At 45.7% G+C, this 21,357-nt stretch overlaps 1 protein-coding gene across 1 annotated transcript in view; it reads left to right on the top strand.

Moving 5' to 3' along the window:
• Positions 1 to 21,357, top strand: part of LOC144479707 (small conductance calcium-activated potassium channel protein 2-like) — a 201,047-nt gene that overhangs the window by 67,098 nt on the left and 112,592 nt on the right. Inside the window, exon 4 of the mRNA XM_078198737.1 lies at positions 14,446 to 14,541. Coding sequence (XP_078054863.1) covers positions 14,446 to 14,541 — 96 coding nt within the window. The remainder of the gene's footprint in view (positions 1 to 14,445; positions 14,542 to 21,357) is intronic.

The raw sequence follows: 21,357 nt of genomic DNA, 5'->3' as shown, positions 1-21,357 counted from the left end.
GGGGGAAAAACAGTGCTGTGTCTCTCAGCTTCAGGCAGCTTCGAAGCTTGAATATTCTGTGAAAAGCCCATCTTCACCCATCCCATGGCCATACCTGCCAATCATCCCAATGAAGCCCCACTTTGCAAAATCCCTGGGGAAAACAGCAGAACAGCATTAGGTCAGATTAATACCAACATTCTAGCCATTACAAACAATTATGCTGTTGCAGCAACAATGCAAGATGCCACTAAGGCTCTGACAAAGTGCCAGGGACTGCTTGGAACATCCTGCAGAGAAACAAGATGAAAATGCATTTCTTAAAGGCACAGTATCATCACACCTCCCCCTTAAGGAAAAAATGAACCATCAATATTCAAAGGTGGCTTCACTTTTCAAAATCTTTTAGTTCCACACTGTTAGTACTCTACAATAGATACACTTACATTTTATAAAATTAAAGCATGCAAACATAACAGTAATCTCGTCCTTTTCAGTCCTTCTCTTCCACCATCAAACATTCCTTCTTCTTTCATCAAATTAGTGACAAGGCATTTGCAATCACATTCTCTCTTCCTGCCGCATGTATTATTTTCATGGCACAGTGGCACAGTGATTAGCACTGCTGCGTCACGGCACCAGGGACCCGGGTTCAATTCCGACCTCGGGTCACTGTCTGTGTGGAGTTTGCACGTTCTCGCCAGGTCTGCATGGGTTTCCTCCGGGTGCTCCGGTTCCCTCCCACAGTCCAAAGATGTGCTGGTTAGGTGGATTGGCCATGCTAAATTGTCCCTTAGTGTCCCAAGGTATGTAGGTTAGGGGGATTAGCGGGGTAAATACTTGGGGTTACGGGAAGCAGGTCTGGGTGGGATTTCCGCTGAATGTCAGGGAGATTACATGTTGTTACAAGGATAGGGCCTGGGTGGGATTATTGTCAGTGCAGACTCAATGGGCTGAATGGTCTCCTTCTGCACTGTAGGGATTCTATGATTATATCTCTAAATGCTGGTAACAATAATCTTCATCCAAACATTCTTGCATTTTTATTCTTAATTTTCCCCAAAAACGTGAATGGATTGTGATCAGGAGACACAATCATCTCAGATGAATTACTGGCAACATAAATGTTAAAATGTTGCAACAACAGCCCCGAACTCAAGGCCCCTTTCTCAATGGGTGAATATTTCTCCTGATGATCGTGCAGCTTTTTGGAAAAATACCCAATAGGCCGTTCTATATTTCCGTCGTCTTTTGGTGATAATACATCCCGACGCCCAAATCACTCGCATCAATGGCCACCTTGAGTGGTTTTGTGTAATTTGATGCAGCCGTCACAGGGGCAGTGGTTAACACAACCTTCAGACCTTCAAATGCCTGTTGACACTCTGCTGTCCACTGAACCTTGCAACGCTTCTTCAGAAGGTCAGTCAAGAGAGCAGCCACACTGCTGAAATTCGGCACAAATTTCCTGTAGAAACCACTCAAGCCCAGAAATCTCAGTATTTCCCTTCTTGTCCACGGTAATGGGAACTCCCCAGTACCCTTTGTTTTCACATCCCGTGGGGTCATCTGTCCCCACAGGATGTAGAATGGTACGGCCGAGGAATGTGACTTTGGCTTTTCCAAACTCACTCTTAGCCAGGTTTACCACCAAGTCCGCCTCCGGACGTCAATCGAACAATTCCGCCAGACGCTCCAAATGTTCTTTCTACGGCTGACTAAAAGTGCCCAGGTTGTCTTTGTACACCGCACAATTGGGCAATTCTGAAATAACCTTGTTGTTAATCTGTGAAATGTGGCTGGGGTGTTTTTCATTCCAAATGACATAACTTTGAACTGGTGAGAACCGTTTGGTGTCACGAAAGCTGAAATCTTTTTCCCCTCTCGGATAAAGGGACCAGTTTGGAGACAAAAGTTGCTTGTCCCACCTTCTCAATGCAGTCCTCCAACTGGGGAACAGGGAACAAATCTGATTTCATAACTGCATTCACTTTCCTATAGTCCACACACAATCATTAGGTACCGTCCGGTTTTGGTACCATCTCTATGAGTGAGCTCCACTCACTGCAACTCATGTCAGTTATGTCATTTTTAAGCATGCTTTCAATCTCCTTTTGAACCTGTGCCAATTTTAGAGGGTTAAGGCTATAAGGATGCTGCTTAATTGGAACAGCATTGCCAACATCTGCATCATGTCGAACTATTTCAGTATTTTCCAGCTTATGCCCACACATCTCTCCACGTGATTTTAATAACTCTTTCAGGTCATTTTGATTTTCCGCTGGAAGGGAACTCAATAATTTATCCCAATTTTTGATAACTTCCACATCATCCAATTTAATTCGAGGAATGTCAAATTCAGAGTCATCTGGGTTCGGTTCTTCACTCTGACTTATAACCACGAACACATCCTTCTTCTGCTCTCCTTCCCTATCAGAATTCCATTTGAGCATATTCACACGACACACTCTGTGAGTTTTCCTTCTATCTGGCATTCTCATCAAATAATTCACCTCACTTAATTTACTTTCAATTTGATAAGGCTCACTAAACCTTGCTTTTAAAGGTTCACCTACCACTGGTAGCAATACTAAGACTTTATCCCCACTAGCAAAACTACACATTTTTGATTCCCTATCCACTTCCTGTTTCATCACATGTTGTGCCATTTTTAAATGCTGTCTAGCCAACTCACCTGTTCTATTCAATCTTTCCCTAACATTTGACACATAGCCCAATAATGTAATCTCAGAACACTGACTCACCAATTCCTCTTTAATCAATTTAAGTGGTCCTCCTACCTCATGACCAAAAGTCAATTCAAATGGACTGAATGACTGATTCATTAGGTACACCCCGAATAGCAAAAAGTACAAAAGGGAGCGGCGCGGGCTTGGAGGGCCGAAGGGCCTGTTCCTGTGCTGTATTGTTCTTTGTTCTTTGTTCTTTGTACAAATGGAACTCCTTTATCCCAATCCATTGGATAATCTTGTCAATAATCCCTCAACATGGTCTTTAAAGTTTGATACCAGCGCTCTAATGCTTTATGCAAGGCAGTAAAAATGCTTTTGTAATTTAACTTGAGTTTTCTTTACTCCTAAATGACGTTCTACTGGTATCTCAAGTGCTACCCGTAACATTTCCTTTCTATAACCCACCGGTACTACCACTTAATGAACTTCTGCCCATGTATCAGCCATCTGAATATGTAAAGGTCTCCATTTCCTCATTAAGACACCATGTTTAAGGTAATAACATTCCGGTAAACACTCAGATTCTTCTTCCATTTATGCTTTCTGACACAACTGTTTTATCTCTATACCTTTCTGTTGTAATTCTCCCAACTTTCCTGAACTAAAAATATTCACTTCCCCCTCCACCTTTATCAACTATCTGATCAAAAATGGTTTCGGATAATTAACTTCAACTTTTTTATCTTTACACTTTGATATTTCCTCTTGTCTTAACCTATGACTTTGTGATCTTGTTACCACGCAATCAGAAAACATCCCAGGATAAGCGTCCTTTAATAACTCGGTTGTTTTTTTTTCCACTGGTTTTTCAACCACAGTAGGCATCACTCCCTCCTGCGATCCAGCTATATCGTTACCGAGGATAAGCTGTACTCCTGGATAAGATAATTTCTCTATTACTCCTTCTACCACTTCACCACTCTTCACTGGACTCTCCAACCTCACCTTATATAATGGAACACTACTCTTTCACCCTGAATTCCACCTTTTCTGGCAATACTCCATCCAAACAGCATAACTCCGCATCTCTTACCATTAAAGATTGCTCCTGTATCTCTTAAAATTTTAACTTCTTTACCTACTCCTTCTGGTACACATGAGTAAACTTTACCCACACAAGTAAATTCTTTAAAGAGATCTGGCACTTTCTTATCAACCAGCCCCTGACAAGGCTGTACATTCTTTTGCACCTCTTTAGCTTCAACTGGGCTTTCCTTTACTGCTTTAACGAGCCTCACTAGCTTATCCTATTTTACCACGTCAGCCTTCCCAGTACTTCTCATAAACCACCAACGCTGTAATTTTGTGTGTCCTTATTCATCACAGTGGAAATATCAGAGGCTTTTGATTTCTCTTTCACCCTCATGGGTTTCCTTTTTAACCTGAGATACACTGTCTTTATTATCTCCCACAACATCTCCTTTACCTTTACCCCCTGAGTATTCCTACTTTTCCCAGTTTCTCTCCCTCACAGGCTGAAACTGATTTTGGAAACCAAACTTTGAATTATGAACTAATACATATTCATCTGCCATTTCTGCTGCTAACCTCACAGTTTTAACCCTCTGCTCTTTCACATCAGTTCTCACTACATCAAGAAGTGAATTTTTAAACTACTCCAAAATAACCGTTTCTCTAAGAGCTGCAACGTCTAGTCTATTTTCAAGGCCCTTATCCACCTATCAAAATTACTTTGTTTGATCCTTTCAAATTCTATGTACTAGAATTTTTCCTTAGATCTCTAAACGGTTCTGGCACTAGTTCACATGCATTTAAAATGGCTTTTGTCACCTCATCATAATTCCTCGATACCTCCTGTAACAGTGATGCAAACACCTCACTGGTTCTACCTACCAACTTTGTTTGAATCAGTAATACCCAAATGACTTGTGGCCATTTCATTTGTTTAGCTACTTTCTCAAATGAAGTGGAAAAGGCAACACTTGGACATATTTAAACAGATCCCCACCAAGTCTTTGACTACAGTGCTTCACTCTTCCTCACAGTCCTCATTACCATTTCCAACTTTTCCCTTTACCTCTGCAATTTTAAGTTGACTTTCACTTTTCAGTTCCAGTTTCTGAAGCTCAAATTCTCTCTTTTTCTCTTGCCCGCAATTCAAGCAATCTCATTTAGAACATAGGACATAGAACAGTACAGCACAGAACAGGCCCTTCGGCCCACGATGTTGTGCCGAGCTTTATCTGAAACCAAGATCAAGCTATCCCACTCCCTATCATCCTGGTGTGCTCCATGTGCCTATCCAATAACCGCTTAAATGTTCCCAAAGTGTCTGACTCCACTATCACTGCAGGCAGTCCATTCCACACCCCAACCACTCTCTGCGTAAAGAACCTACCTCTGATATCCTTCCTGTATCTCCCACCATGAACCCTATAGTTATGCCCCCTTGTAATAGCTCCATCCACCCGAGGAAATAGTCTTTGAGCGTTCACTCTATCTATCCCCTTCATCATTTTATAAACCTCTATTAAGTCTCCCCTCAGCCTCCTCCACTCCAGAGAGAACAGCCCTAGCTCCCTCAACCTTTCCTCATGAGACCTACCCTCCAAACCAGGCAGCATCCTGGTAAATCTCCACTCTTTCCAGCGCTTCCACATCCTTCTTATAGTGAGGTGACCAGAACTGCACACAATATTCCAAATGTGGTCTCACCAAGGTCCTGTACAGTTGCAGCATAACCCCACGGCTCTTAAACTCCAACCCCCTGTTAATAAAAGCTTTTCTTTTTCTTTTTGTGATTTGAACTGTTTCAATTCTTTTTCTTGCTCTTCCTCTCTTTCTCTTGCTTTTTCTGCTCTCTCTCTCTTTCCTTTACTTCAAATTCAAGCTGCTTTAATTCGCTTTCATGTTCAAGCTGTTTCATTGGTCATTCCATTCTAGCCATTTCCAATGATTCTGACTGTGTTTCTGGTAATTTTAAATGCTGAGCTATCGCCACAATTATCTCCCTCCCGCCCCCTCCCCCCCTCTGCCAGGGCTATTCTTTGCCTTTTTTTTCCCTTTCCCACTTTTCCTTGCCTATAATTCAAGCAATTTCAATTCCTTTCGAGTCAGAGAGTCATAGAGGTTTGCAGCATGGAATCAGACCCTTTAGCCCAACTTGTCCATGCCGCCATTTTTTTTAACCACTAAGCTAGTCCCAATTGCCCGCATTTGGCCCAAATCCCTCTATACCCATCTTATCCATTTAACTGTCTAAACCCTTTTTAAAAGACAAAATTGTACCCGCCTCTACTACTACCTCTGGCAGCTCGTTCCAGACACTCACCACCCTCTGTGTGAAAAAATTGCCCCTCTGGACACTTTTGTATCTCTCCCCTCTCACCTTAAACCGATGCCCTCTAGTTTTAGACTCCCCTACCTTTGGGAAAAGATATTGACTGTCTAGCTGATCCGTGCCCCTCTTTATTTTATAGACCCCCTTTTGCCTGTTGTTCCTCTTTTTACTCTTGCTTTTTCTGCTGCAACTGCTTCTCTCTCTTTTGCTTTTGCTTCTAATTCAAGGTGAAATCTAGCCACTGCCAATGATTCTAACTGTGTTTCTGGCACGTTTAAATGCGGAGCTTTCACTGCAGGTTATCTCCACCTCCCTCACCCCTTCAGGTAACGTCAACTGCAGTAGTTTGGCCAATTCCAAAAGTTTTGTTCGAACCACCTTTTGTAAAACACCCCGAGTGACTTCTTCCACTCCCAGGAAACTTTTAACCACTGAGAGAGCCTTTATTCCACAAGACACTCCCTATTTAAACCAACATAGAACATAGAAAAGCTACAGCACAAACAGGCCCTTCGGCCCACAAGTTGTGCCGAACATGTCCCTACCTACTAGGCTTACCTATAACCTTCTATCTTACTAACAGCTGAAAAGGAAACACAAATATACGCACGACTCACTGTCTTGGAGACAATAATCCCAAACCAAACAAGGGATGTAGATTTTAATCCCGCAAAGAGCCCCCATTGTTAAGACCCTGCCTAGAAACTCTGGGGTGTTTTGTGAAGTTAGTCTAGACCCTAAACAGCCACCCAGACAACAGAATCTCCAACTCCAGTGAGAAGCAAATGCACTGCTGTCTCTCTCAGCTCCAAGCAGCTTCTCAGCTATTAGAATCATAGAATCATAGAGGGTTACAGCGTGGAGACAGGTCCTTCGGCCCATTAATATTCTGTGAAAAAACCCAGCTTCCCCCTCACATGACCAAACCTGCCAATCATCCCAATGAAGCCCCACTCAGCGGCACGGTGGCACAGCGGTTAGCACCACTGCCTCCCAGTGCCAGGGACCCAGGTTCGATTCCTGGCTTGGGTCACTGTCTGTGTGGAGTCTGCGCGTTCTCCCCATGTCTGCGTGGGTTTCCTCCGGGTGCTCCGGTTTCCTCCCACAGTCCGAAAGATGTGCTGGTTTAGGTGCATTGACCCGAACAGGCGCCGGAGTGTGGCGACTAGGGGAATTTCACAGTAACTTCATTGCAGTGTTAATGTAAGCCTTACTTGTGATTAATAAATAAATTTTAACTTTAAAATTTTAACTTTAACACTCTTCAAAATCCCTGGGGAAAACAGCAGAACAGCATTAGTTCAGGTTAAAACTAACATTCTAGCCATTACAAACAATTATGCTCATGCAGCAACAACACTGTATGTGTATCGATGTTAAAGCTCTGACAAACGCCAGGGATTTCTCGAACCATCCTGCAGAGAAACAGGATTAAAATAGATTTCTTAAAGGCACAGTATCATCACTTCTCTCGTGTCTCTGAGATTCTGTTCTTTCTGTTTCATTGCGTGTCTGAGATGAGTGCACTGTCCACCTGAGTGTGCCTCAGGTGAGAGGACAGTCTGCTCTAGAGTGTGTCTGTGAGTCGCGTTTGATTTGCAGCAGTGTATTTTTGAGATTAGGGTTTGTCCTGTTTAGTGAGTTTGAGATCCGTGTTCTGTCTGCTCTACTGTGTCTGAGATTAGTGTTCTGTCTGCTCTGTGTGTCCGAGATTAGTGTTCTGTCTGCTCTGTGTGTCTGAGATTAGTGTTCTGTCTGCTCTAACGTGTCTGAGATTAGTGTTCTGTCTGCTCTGTGTGTCTGAGATTAGTGTTCTGTCTGCTCTGTGTGTCCGAGATTAGTGTTCTGTCTGCTCTAATGTGTCTGAGATTAGTGTTCTGTCTGCTCTGTGTGTCCGAGATTAGTGTTCTGTCTGCTCTAACGTGTCTGAGATTAGTGTTCTGTCTGCTCTGTGTGTCTGAGATTAGTGTTCTGTCTGCTCTGTGTGTCCGAGATTAGTGTTCTGTCTGCTCTGTGTGTCTGAGATTAGTGTTCTGTCTGCTCTGTGTGTCTGAGATTAGTGTTCTGTCTGCTCTAACGTGTCTGAGATTAGTGTTCTGTCTGCTCTAACGTGTCTGAGATTAGTGTTCTGTCTGCTCTAATGTGTCTGAGATTAGTGTTCTGTCTGCTCTACTGTGTCTGAGATTAGTGTTCTGTCTGCTCTAACGTGTCTGAGATTAGTGTTCTGTCTGCTCTGTGTGTCTGAGATTAGTGTTCTGTCTGCTCTGTGTGTCTGAGATTAGTGTTCTGTCTGCTCTGTGTGTCCGAGATTAGTGTTCTGTCTGCTCTAACGTGTCTGTGATTAGTGTTCTGTCTGCTCTGTGTGTCCGAGATTAGTGTTCTGTCTGCTCTAACGTGTCTGAGATTAGTGTTCTGTCTGCTCTGTGTGTCTGAGATTAGTGTTCTGTCTGCTCTGTGTGTCTGAGATTAGTGTTCTGTCTGCTCTGTGTGTCCGAGATTAGTGTTCTGTCTGCTCTAACGTGTCTGAGATTAGTGTTCTGTCTGCTCTGTGTGTCTGAGATTAGTGTTCTGTCTGCTCTGTGTGTCTGAGATTAGTGTTCTGTCTGCTCTGTGTGTCTGAGATTAGTGTTCTGTCTGCTCTGTGTGTCTGAGATTAGTGTTCTGTCTGCTCTGTGTGTCTGAGATTAGTGTTCTGTCTGCTCTGTGTGTCTGAGATTAGTGTTCTGTCTGCTCTAACGTGTCTGAGATTAGTGTTCTGTCTGCTCTGTGTGTCTGAGATTAGTGTTCTGTCTGCTCTGTGTGTCTGAGATTAGTGTTCTGTCTGCTCTGTGTGTCCGAGATTAGTGTTCTGTCTGCTCTAATGTGTCTGAGATTAGTGTTCTGTCTGCTCTGTGTGTCCGAGATTAGTGTTCTGTCTGCTCTAACGTGTCTGAGATTAGTGTTCTGTCTGCTCTGTGTGTCCGAGATTAGTGTTCTGTCTGCTCTGTGTGTCCGAGATTAGTGTTCTGTCTGCTCTGTGTGTCTGAGATTAGTGTTCTGTCTGCTCTGTGTGTCTGAGATTAGTGTTCTGTCTGCTCTGTGTGTCTGAGATTAGTGTTCTGTCTGCTCTAACGTGTCTGAGATTAGTGTTCTGTCTGCTCTAATGTGTCTGAGATTAGTGTTCTGTCTGCTCTACTGTGTCTGAGATTAGTGTTCTGTCTGCTCTAACGTGTCTGAGATTAGTGTTCTGTCTGCTCTGTGTGTCTGAGATTAGTGTTCTGTCTGCTCTGTGTGTCCGAGATTAGTGTTCTGTCTGCTCTGTGTGTCTGAGATTAGTGTTCTGTCTGCTCTGTGTGTCTGAGATTAGTGTCTGCTCTAACGTGTCTGAGATTAGTGTTCTGTCTGCTCTGTGTGTCTGAGATTAGTGTTCTGTCTGCTCTGTGTGTCTGAGATTAGTGTTCTGTCTGCTCTGTGTGTCCGAGATTAGTGTTCTGTCTGCTCTGTGTGTCTGAGATTAGTGTTCTGTCTGCTCTGTGTGTCTGAGATTAGTGTTCTGTCTGCTCTGTGTGTCCGAGATTAGTGTTCTGTCTGCTCTAACGTGTCTGAGATTAGTGTTCTGTCTGCTCTGTGTGTCTGAGATTAGTGTTCTGTCTGCTCTGTGTGTCTGAGATTAGTGTTCTGTCTGCTCTGTGTGTCCGAGATTAGTGTTCTGTCTGCTCTGTGTGTCTGAGATTAGTGTTCTGTCTGCTCTAATGTGTCTGAGATTAGTGTTCTGTCTGCTCTGTGTGTCTGAGATTAGTGTTCTGTCTGCTCTGTGTGTCTGAGAATAGTGATGGTCCAATTTGTTTTTTTATTTGTTCATGGGCTGTGAACATCATTGGCTGGACCAACATTTATTGTCCATCCCTAACTGCCCTGAACTGAGTGGTTTGCTCGGCCAGTTCAGAGGGCATTTAAGAGTCAACCACATTGCTGTGGCTCTGGAGTCACATGTAGGCCAGACCAGGTAAGGATGACAGATTTCCTTCCCTAAATGACATTAGTGAACCAGATGTTTTTTTTCCCGACAATCGACAATGGTTTCATGGTCACCAGTACATTCTTAATTCCAGATTGTTATGGAATTCAAATTTCACCATCTACCATGGTGGGATTCGAACCTGGGTGTCTGGATTACTAGTCCAGTGACAATCCCAGTACGTCATTCCCATCCCTGAGATTAATGTTCTGCCTGCTCTAGTTAATCTGCGACTGGTGTTTGTCTGCTCTGGAGTGTGTCTGAGATTCACGTTCTGTCTGGACGATTGTGTGTTGTTATCTATGTCCTGTCTGTTGTAGTGTGTTTCTGGTGTCAGTGTGGTCTGAATGGACTGTTTCTGTTAAGTGAATATTACGTATGTTATTAAAAAGACAAGTGTAAGGTTTCTTGGAGACTGAGAGAAGGACTGAAGGGGATGATGAGAAGATGGGTATCTCTTGGTTTCCAGACACTTGCCCAGGACAGGTACTTGCAGAAATTTATAACCACAGGTTGTCAGCTTGTGCGTGATTGGTCGAGATTCTGCCTCCAAGTCTGAAAGTTATGGGTTCGATTCCCACTGCCGAGACTTGAGGGACATTTCTGTTTGACCCAGCAACAACACTGAGGGAGTGCTGCCTTACCGGCAGTGAGGTCTCTCTGGTCTGACATTAAACTGAGGCCCTGACTGACCTCTCGGCTGCTAAAAGATTCCACGGAATGACTCAACTCAGAGGAATTTCTCCTGGTTCCTTCGCCTACATTTAGACAAATCCCATGATCAGGCCATTTCCAACATGACTCTATCTGGATCTTGCTTTATATGAATTGGCTCCTGCATTTCCTACAATACAACAATGACTACATCTACTAATGACTTAATTGGCTGTGGGATGTCCCCAGGTTGTGGAAGGTGCTATATAAATGCAACTTTTTTATTGTGACGATACCTTGTTTGCCCAAGTGTCAGATAACCTTGATGGTCACCCAGTGAGACAGTCAGCAAGTACGTCTCGAAAGAGAGAGCTCACTTATTAACTTTTCTACTTTAACTGTTTCACACAATGTTTCACCAACACTTGATTCATTGCCATCCTAGTTACTAAAAACAGATTTATGACAAAAGGTTAAAGAAGAAAGGCTTATCTGTCGCTGTATAACACTGGGGTACAGTGCTGGTGGGGACGGGTCTGTCACTGTATAACACCGGGGTACAGTACTGGTGGGGACGGGTCTGTCACTGTATAACACTGGGATACAGTACTGGTAGGGATGGGTCTGTCACTGTATAACACTGGGGTACAGTACTGGTGGGGACAGGTCTGTCACTGTATAACACTGGGGTACAGTACTGGTGGGGACAGGTCTGTCACTGTATAACACTGGGATACAGTACTGGTAGGGATGGGTCTGTCACTGTATAACACTGGGGTACAGTACTGGTGGGGACAGGTCTGTCACTGTATAACACTGGGGTACAGTACTGGTGGGGACGGGTCTGTCACTGTATAACACTGGGATACAGTACTGGTGGGGACAGGTCTGTCACTGTATAACACTGGGGTACAGTACTGGTAGGGATGGGTCTGTCACTGTATAACACTGGGGTACAGTACTGGTGGGGACGGGTCTGTCACTGTATAACACTGGGGTACAGTGCTGGTGGGGACGGGTCTGTCACTGTATAACACTGGGGTACAGTACTGGTGGGGACGGGTCTGTCACTGTATAACACTGGGGTACAGTACTGGTGGGGACAGGTCTGTCACTGTATAACACTGGGATACAGTACTGGTGGGGACGGGTCTGTCACTGTATAACACTGGGATACAGTACTGGTGGGGACAGGTCTGTCACTGTATAACACTGGGGTACAGTACTGGTAGGGATGGGTCTGTCACTGTATAACACTGGGGTACAGTGCTGGTGGGGACGGGTCTGTCACTGTATAACACTGAGGTACAGTACTGGTGGAGATGGGTCTGTCACTGTATAACACTGGGATACAGTACTGGTAGGGATGGGTCTGTCACTGTATAACACTGGGGATAATACTGTTGGGGATGGGTCAGTCACTGTATAACACTGGGGTACAGTGCTGGTGGGGACGGGTTTGTCACTGTATAACACTGGGGTACAATATTGGTGGGGATGGGTCTGTCACTGTATAACACTCGGGTACAGTACTGGTGGGGACACATCTGTCACTGTATAACACTGGGGTACAGTACTAGTGGGGACAGGTCTGTCACTGTGTAACACTGAGGTACAGTACTGGTGAGGATGGGTCTGTCACTGTATAACACTGGGATATAGTACTGGTGGGGACAGGTCTGTCACTGTATAACACTGGGGTACAGTACTGGTGGGGATGGGTCTGTCACTGTATAACACTGGGGTACAATACTGGTGGGGACGGGTCTGTCACTGTATAACACTGGGGTACAATACTGGTGGGGACGGGTCTGTCACTGTATAACACTGGGGTTCAGTACTGTGGGGACGGGTCTGTCACTGTATAACACTGGGGTTCAGTACTGGCGGGGATGGGTCTGTCACTGTATAACACTGGGGTTCAGTACTGGCGGGGATGGATCTGTCACTGTATAACACTGGGGTACAGTACTGGTGGGGACAGGTCTGTCACTGTATAACACTGGGGTACAGTACTGGCGGGGACGGGTCTGTCACTGTATAACACTGGGGTACAGTACTGGCAGGGACGGGTCTGTCACTGTATAACACTGGGATACAGTACTGGTGGGGATGGGTCTGTCACTGTATAACACTGGGGTACAGTACTGGCGGGGACGGGTCTGTCACTGTATAACACTGGGGTACAGTACTGGTGGGGATGGGTCTGTCACTGTATAACACTGGGGTACAGTACTGGTGGGGACAGGTCTGTCACTGTATAACACTGGGGTTCAGCACTGGCGGGGACGGGTCTGTCACTGTATAACACTGGGATACAGTACTGGTGGGGATGGGTCTGTCGCTGTATAACACTGGGGTACAGTACTGGCGGGGACGGGTCTGTCACTGTATAACACTGGGGTACAGTACTGGTGGGGATGGGTCTGTCACTGTATAACACTGGGGTACAGTACTGGTGGGGACGGGTCTGTCACTGTATAACACTGAGGTACAGTACTGGTGGGGACGGGTCTGTCACTGTATAACACTGGGGTACAGTACTGGTGGGGATGGGTCTGTCACTGTATAACACTGGGGTACAGTACTGGTGGGGATGGGTCTGTCACTGTATAACACTGGGGTACATTACTGGTGGGGACGGGTCTGTCACTGTATAACACTGGGGTACAGTACTGGTGGGGATGGGTCTGTCACTGTATAACACTGGGGTACATTACTGGTGGGGACGGGTCTGTCACTGTATAACACTGGGGTACATTACTGGTGGGGACGGGTCTGTCACTGTATAACACTGGGGTTCAGCACTGGCGGGGACAGGTTTGCTGTTGGGAGTTGGCGGAATTTCAGAAACTAAGTTAAAAAGATCAAATGTCATAAAGTATTTGTTTATGTACAATGTTATTACTGAACAACATTGCAGGGACAGATAAGGGATAAGGAAAGAGGGTGGGTTTGTGATGTTGATGGGGTACAGGGAGAAGGTGGGTAGGTTTTTATTCAGCAGAAAACCAGGTGATGAAGGACAGAACTTGAACCAATCTTTGCACACTTTTCAAAGTGTTTATTTACAGAGATGCACAACACGAAACACAAAGCTCCCAACCCAGAAACCGCAGTTTGGAATTGTTCCTATTGATCAGTGAATCCCCAGTTTAGGCCCACGGTCTGCATATAATTAGTGGGGAGGCGATGGCCTCGTGGTATTATCGCTAGACTATTAATCTAGAAACTCAGCTAACATTCTGGGGGACCCGGGTTCGAGTCCCGCCACGGCAGCTGGTGGAATTTGAATTCAATAAAAAATATCTGGAATTAAGAATCTACTGATGACCATGAAACCATTGTGGGAAAAACACATCTGGTTCACTGGCGTCCTTTAGGGAAGGAAATCCGCCATCCTTACCTGATCTGGCCTGCATGTGACTCCAGAGCCACAGCAATGCGGTTGACCCTCATGTGCCCTCCAAGGGTAATTAGGGATGGGCAATAAATGCTGGCCAGCCAGCGACGCCCATGTCCCGGGAATGAATAATAAAAATACAATGAATATAGAATTAGGTGGGATTGAGGGTCTGGTGCAAAGCTGGGTAGGTGGGATTAAAGGGTGAGGTCTATTAATCCAAGTAGACTTTTATTGTTGTTAGAATACTTTGTATCTGAAGTTACCTGTTAGAGAGACAGTCATTCAGACATTGATATTAACTCTGTTGTGTGAGCTCTGTGAATGGTTGTAACCAGTTCTCTCTCTTGTGTTGCAGGCGTCCCTGTATTCCCTCGCACTCAAATGCCTTATCAGCCTCTCCACTGTAATATTACTGGGTCTCATTGTTGTGTATCATGCTCGAGAGATTCAGGTAAGGATCTAACCTTTCTTCCAAGTCTTTTCCCCCTTTACCATAGCATTATCCCCACCCACCCCTCCTTCCCCGCCCACCCCTCCTTCCCCACCCCCCATCCCCCCCCCCCCCCCCCCCCCCACCCTTGGCACACGGTAAGCTGTTAATGCCAGGTGTGAGATTGCATTTGCAAATTGCCAGTTTTTCTATCACACTTAACATCATGGTCAAACCCGGGTCTGACATCGAATCATAGAATCCTAAAGCACAGGGGGAGGCCATTCGGCCCATCGAGTCTGCACCCACCACCATCCCACCCAGACCCTATCCCCATAACCCCATGCATTTACCCTAGCTAGTCCCCCTGACACTAAGGGGCAATTTGATATGGCCAATCCACCTAACACGTATGTATATCTTTGGACATGTTTTGTATGGGGAAATTGTGTTCAGGCTGTCTCGCGTTCTGACATGCCGTTCCTGTACGTGCTTTATGCTTTGCACGTTATCACCCTGAATCTCTCCCTTTTTTTCCCCAGAGGTCACAGGCTGAGGACATTTGGGAATTTGCTGTGACCCCATGTGGAGAATGAAGCAATTTGTAGCATCCTCCCAAACTCAGCTCAGGGGCACATGAACCTTCCTTGTCTGGGGGTCCAGCAACATTCTGGGTACAATAAGCACTAACTGAGTCAGCGGGACCCCCTTGGGATGGACCCTGCACAGTGAGAGCTGAGCGAGGGTTCAGCTGCCCCTCTGTACAAATCAAAAAGGTTTGTACCCAGCCACAGAATGAGTTGCTTTTGAAAGGGAACTCATCTTGAAAAGTTCCTTTTGAAAGCTCTTTTGGAACTGATCCAACCCAACCTTAATAATTTATTTTGGATTAGCATGACTTTCTTCTCTCTCTCTCTCTCTCCCTCTCATTTAATCATTTATTCTGTGACTGGATTCAGAGGAACAAAGGCAGGTAGAGTGCAGCTTTGGACACCGTTTTTACAGAGGGAGGATACTCAGAGTTGAAACAGAAATTTGCACATTTCCCCCAAACCACTCACCATCCTGACTTGGGAATATATCGGCTGTTCCTTCACTGTCACTGGGTCAAAATCCTGGAATTCCCTCTTTAACAGCATTGTGGGGGTACCTGGACCACAAGGGAGGCAGCGGTTCAAGAAGACAGCTCACCACCACCTTCTCAAGGGGCATTAACAGCCCTCATCCCAACAATGACTAAAACAGTAGAAATACTCAGTCTATGATAGTTAATATTCCCTCTGCACTAAATCTCTACTCCTCCCATAAGCTGGGCCCCAGAAACTTTCTGAAGGATGAATTCCTCACCTTGTTGCGTGGTGCTGATCATGGATCAGAAAAGCATCAGAACAGCTATAAAAAGATCATAACAACTTTAATTTACATAGCACCTTAAAACATAGTACAAAACATCCCAAGGTGCTTTGAGACTGAGTGACATGAGGAGATATTAGAACAGGGACCAGAAGCTTGGCCAGAGGTAGGTTTTAAGGAGTTTCTTAACAGAGGAAAGGGAGGCAGAGAGGTTTAGGGAGGGAATTCCAGAGCTTAGGGACAGGCAGCTGAAGGCATGGCCGCCAATGATAGAGCAATGAAATTTGGGGTCACACAAAAGTGCAGATCTGGAGGAGTGGAGAGATCTCTGAGGGCTGTGAGGCAGACTGATTTTACAAAGATAGGGAGGAAATAACAACAGTGATGTTGCCACGGGAGACAATGGGTGAACAGGACTTGTGAGTTATGACAAAAGCGATGGGGGGAAAGGTAGGGGGAGATTTGGATGAGAATCAAAAAGGTGGAAGATCGGTCAAGCAAGTGCTGAAGCTGAGAGTGCCAAAGGCTTGTCTGATATTGCTGCCGTCACGCTTGAACGTAGCAGCAGAACTCTTGGCACCTTGAGCCCCAGGAATACCGATGGCCTCCTCAATCGCCTATAAGAATGATGTGGAGATGCCAGCGTTGGATTAGGTTGGGCACAGTAAGAAGTCTCACAACACCGGGTTAAAGTCCAACAGGTTTATTTGGAATCATGAGCTTTCAGAGCGCTGATGAAGGACTCACCTAATGAAGGAGCAGCGCTCCAAAAGCTCGTGATTCCAAATAAACCTGTTGTGAGGCTTCTTACTGTATATCAAAGAACATCCATCCCGATCCATAAATATCCTTCTCAAGTCCACACTGTTCACTCTCACCACTCAGTTCCAAAGGGACATCTTCAAAATAACATCTGAAATGTGTTAAGCTATCCAGTGAGGCATTAAGCTTCTAATGATTTATGTCTAAACAATTATGTTAATTGAAAAACATGCTGATTCAAATAATTTCTGGTGGAACTATCTGACAACTTTTTTATTAGCTGTTCTGAATTTCAATGTTCAATCTACATTAAATATTTATTTTTTTTACGTTTGGTCTCTGCTGTGGTTCAGTGACTTCCGCTCTTGCCTCTATGTTGTGAGTTTGAGTCCCTTTCCAGACACCTGAGCAAATAATCTCAAAGCCAATTCCCACATTGCCCAGGTCAATATGTGTCCCATAACCAACACGACAAAAATTGGTTGTCTATTGGTTAATTATTTCATGAATGTTTGTGGAATTTTGCAGTGTACAAATTAGCTGCTGCCTTTCCTATACTGACACATTCACCACACCTCATGGGACATGGGCGTCGCTGGCTGGCCAGCATTTATTGTCCATCCCTCATTGTCCTTGAGAAGGTGGTGGTGAGCTGCCTTCTTGAATGGCTGCAGTCCGTGTGGTGTAGGTACACGCACAGTGCTGTTAGGGAGGGAGTTCCAGGATTGTGATTCAGCCACAGTCCATTTGAAGGGGCTTTACTGAACCAATCCCTTTTTCTATGTAAGGCTCCCCTTCAGTTAGGGCGACCAACTGTACTTGGATAGAATCTTAGAATCCCGACATGGCAGAAGGACACCATTCAGCCCATCGAGTCTGCACCGACTCTTCGACAGAGCATCCCTGTGACCACACATATTTATCCCATGAATTCCCCTAACCTGCACATCTTTGGACCATGGGAGGAAATCGGAGCACCTGAAGGAAGCCCACGCAGATACGGGGAGAGCATACAAACGCCACACAAACAGTGACCCAAGGCTGGAATTGAACCCAGGTCCCTAGCGTTGTGAGGCAGCAGTGCTAACCACTGTGCCACCATGGCATCCTGGAGTTCCCATGACTACAATTGCCCTGTCCCCACATTCTCACCATTGGCTGTCCAACACGTCCATCATCCCAGCTTCCCACGGCCAATTTGAAAAACAGCAAAGTCCTGGTTCTCCAGATTGGATGAATCTTGGTCAACTGGCCTTTGTTTTCTCCAATTCCAATATTCTCATAGCTCATAAAACTGTTCAAAAAATTTAAAAGTCACAATGTCTTTATTGCTATTCCTTCTCTCTTGGGCAGAAGCTGCTGGGATGGTCCTAGGGGTGAATATTTAATTGCTGGAGACCCCAGCTCAACCTTGGAGCTTGGTAACCCATTCCTAATGCACCTGCTCCTCGCTGTCCCTTTCGTAAAGACTAGCTTTGTGTGTCCCCCAGCTCCTCCTGCGACTAACGTGTAGATTTTCATCAATGGTGATTGACAATGGTGAAAGAGATTCCTCACAGCCGATCCTGATGTGTGAAATTGTTTGTGGGGCTGTGGTGAAACCTCTCCCTCTCTCTCTCGATTGGCAGCATGTTATCTGCAGGACCACTTTCTTTGATTTGATTTATTATTGTTACATGTATTAACATAGTGAAAAGTATTGTTTCTTGTGCGCTATACAGACAAAGCATACCGTTCATAGAGAAGGAAATGAGAGAGTGCAGAATGTAGTGTTACAGTCATAGCTAGGGTGTAGAGAAAGATCAACTTAATGCGAGGTAGGTCCATTCAAAAGTCTGACAGCAGCAGGGAAGAAGCTGTTCTTGAGTCGGTTGGTACGTGACCTCAGACTTTTGTATCTTTTTCCCGAAGGAAGAAGGTGGAAGAGAGAATGTCCGGGGTGTGTGGGGTCCTTAATTATGCCGGCTGCTTTGCCGAGGCAGTGGGAAGTGTAGACAGAGTCAATGGATGGGAGGCTGGTTTGCATGATGGATTGGGCTACATTCACAACCTTTTGTAGTTCCTTGCGGTCTTGGGCAGAGCAGGAGCCATACCAAGCTGTGATACAACCAGAAAGAATGCTTTCCATGGTGCATCTGTAAAAGTTGGTGAGAGTCGTAGCTGACATGCAAAATTGCCTTAGTCTTCTGAGAAAGTAGAGGCGTTGGTGAGCTTTCTTAACTATAGTGTCGGCATGGGGGACCAGGACAGGTTTTTGGTGATCTGGATATCTAAAAACTTGAAGCTCTCGACCCTTTCTACTTCGTCCCCATTGATGTAGACAGGGGCATGTTCTCCTTTACGCTTCCTGAAGTTGGTGACAATCTCCTTCATTTTGTTGACATTGAGGGAGAGATTATTGTTGCCGCACCAGTTCACCAGATTCTCTATCTCATTCCTGTACTCTGTCTCGTCATTGTTTGAGATCCGACCCACTACGGTGGTGTCATCAGCAAACTTGAAAATCGAATTGGAGGGGAATTTGGCTGCACAGTCATAGGTGTATAAGGAGTATAGTAGGGAGCTGAGAACACAGCCTTGTGGGGCACTGGTGTTGAGGATGATCGTGGAGGAGGTGTTGTTGCCTATCCTTACTGATTGTGGTCTGGCACTGGGGAGGAAGCTGCATTATCTGTAGGGGTGGAGGTGGAAGAAGTGAGGAGTGGGGGCGCGGGTGGGGAAATTCTAGAAGCAACCATAAACTCTCGGCATTGTAAGAGCTGCGGCGGTGTTAGAGGCAGACTCTTCCGCATTCAGTGACCAGGCTGCTCACCACAATGAATAATTGAGAGCATTGCTTGTGATTGGGAACAATGCTTTGGAGTTTTAAACTCGGATCAGGGCCTCCTCACAATAGGAGTGAAAGGGAATTGATTTATTTGCCCTCACCCAATTGACAGGCTGCCTCCATATGTTGGATTCGACAAAAGGCCTCTAAATCTCCAGCATTCTGGCCGATGATTGATCCTAATTTCTCTCCAGTGGTACGAGACAGTTTTTACTTTCAATACTTTAAATTTGGGTCAACACCTGAAGGGGGGTGTGGGTGGGGCGGGGGGGGGGGGGGGGGGGGGGGCGGGGAGTTGGCGGAGGGGCCGGTGGGAGAGCTAAAAGTGAAAACTGGTTGCTCTAAATGTGAAACTCCCAGCAGGTCAGGCAACTTTTGTGGAGTGAGAAATTCCGGTCAATTATCTTCCATCGGAATGGGACAATTTTCCAGATTTAACCGTTTTTAAGTAGATACAAAGTCAGATAAAAACATTCGCTGATATTCATTTTTGACATTCAATGACTAGGGAGCACAGGTTTAAGGTGCGAGGGGCAAGGTTTAAAGGAGATGTACGAGGCAGATTTTTTACACAGAGGGTGGTGGGTGCCTGGAACTCGCTGCCGGGGGAGGTAGTGGAAGTGGATATGATAATGAGTTTTAAAGGGCGCTTTGACAAATACATGAAAAGGATGGGAATAGAGGGATATGGTCCCCGGAAGGGTAGGGGGTTTCAGTTCAGTTGGGCAGCATGGTCGGTACAGGATTGGAGGGCCGAAGGGCCTGTTCCTGTGCTGTAATTTTCTTTGCTCTTTGACATTTACTCGTTCTTGCTCTCTGCCCTATCAGAGACTGTTCCCGTTTTGCGATCTAACTCTCGAATAAAGGATTTACTTGCATCGAGGAAAATGATGTCCTCTGCTAGAGGAGTCCAGAGCCCGTGACAAAAACCTGAAAATGCAAGACAGGCCATTCAGGGGTGAGGTCAGGAAGCAATTCTTCACACAAAGGGCAGTGAAAATCTGGAACTCTCTTCCCCAGAAAGTCTTTTGAGGTCGAGGGAGGGTCATTTAAACATTTGGGAACAAAGACTGATTTATTTTCTGTCAGGCATTAGAGGGTTTGGAACCAAGATCCTTCACGGTGGCACTGTGGTTAGCACTGATGCCTCACAGCGCCAGGGACCCAGGTTCGATTCCCGGCTTGGGTCACTGTCGGTGTGGAGTTTGCATGTTCTCCCCGTGTCCATGTGGGTTTCCTCCGGGTGCTCCGGTTTCCTCCCACAGTCCAAAGATGTGCAGGTTAGGATGATTAGCCATGCTAAATTGCCCCTTATTGTCAGGGGGATAAGCAGAGTAAATACATGGGGATATATAGGGCCTGAGTGTTTGTGGTCAGTGCAGGCTCGATGGGCCAAGTGGCCTCTTTCTGCACTGTACGGTTTCTATGAGTATAAAAGCTGGAGTCTGATGATGCAGCTGTATAGAACGCTGGTTAGGCCACATTTGGAGTACTGCGTCCAGTTCTGGTCGCCGCACTACCAGAAGGACGTGGAGGCATTGGAGAGAGTGCAGAGAAGGTTTACCAGGATGTTGCCTGGTATGGAGGGTCTTAGCTATGAGGAGAGATTGGGTAGACTGGGGTTGTTCTCCTTGGAAAGACGGAGAATGAGGGGAGATCTAATAGAGGTATACAAGATTATGAAGGGTATAGATAGGGTGAACAGTGGGAAGCTTTTTCCCAGGTCGGAGGTGACGATCACGAGGGGTCACGGGCTCAAGCTGAGAGGGGCGAAGTATAACTCAGACATCAGAGGGACGTTTTTTACACAGAGGGTGGTGGGGGCCTGGAATGCGCTGCCAAGTAGGGTGGTGGAGGCAGGCACGCTGACATCGTTTAAGACTTACCTGGATAGT

Source organism: Mustelus asterias, chromosome 26 (genome assembly GCF_964213995.1).
Source record: "Mustelus asterias chromosome 26, sMusAst1.hap1.1, whole genome shotgun sequence".
Taxonomy (NCBI): domain Eukaryota; kingdom Metazoa; phylum Chordata; class Chondrichthyes; order Carcharhiniformes; family Triakidae; genus Mustelus; species Mustelus asterias.
The sequence above is the reverse complement of the archived record's forward strand: the minus strand, read 5'-3'. Positions and strand labels throughout refer to the sequence as shown.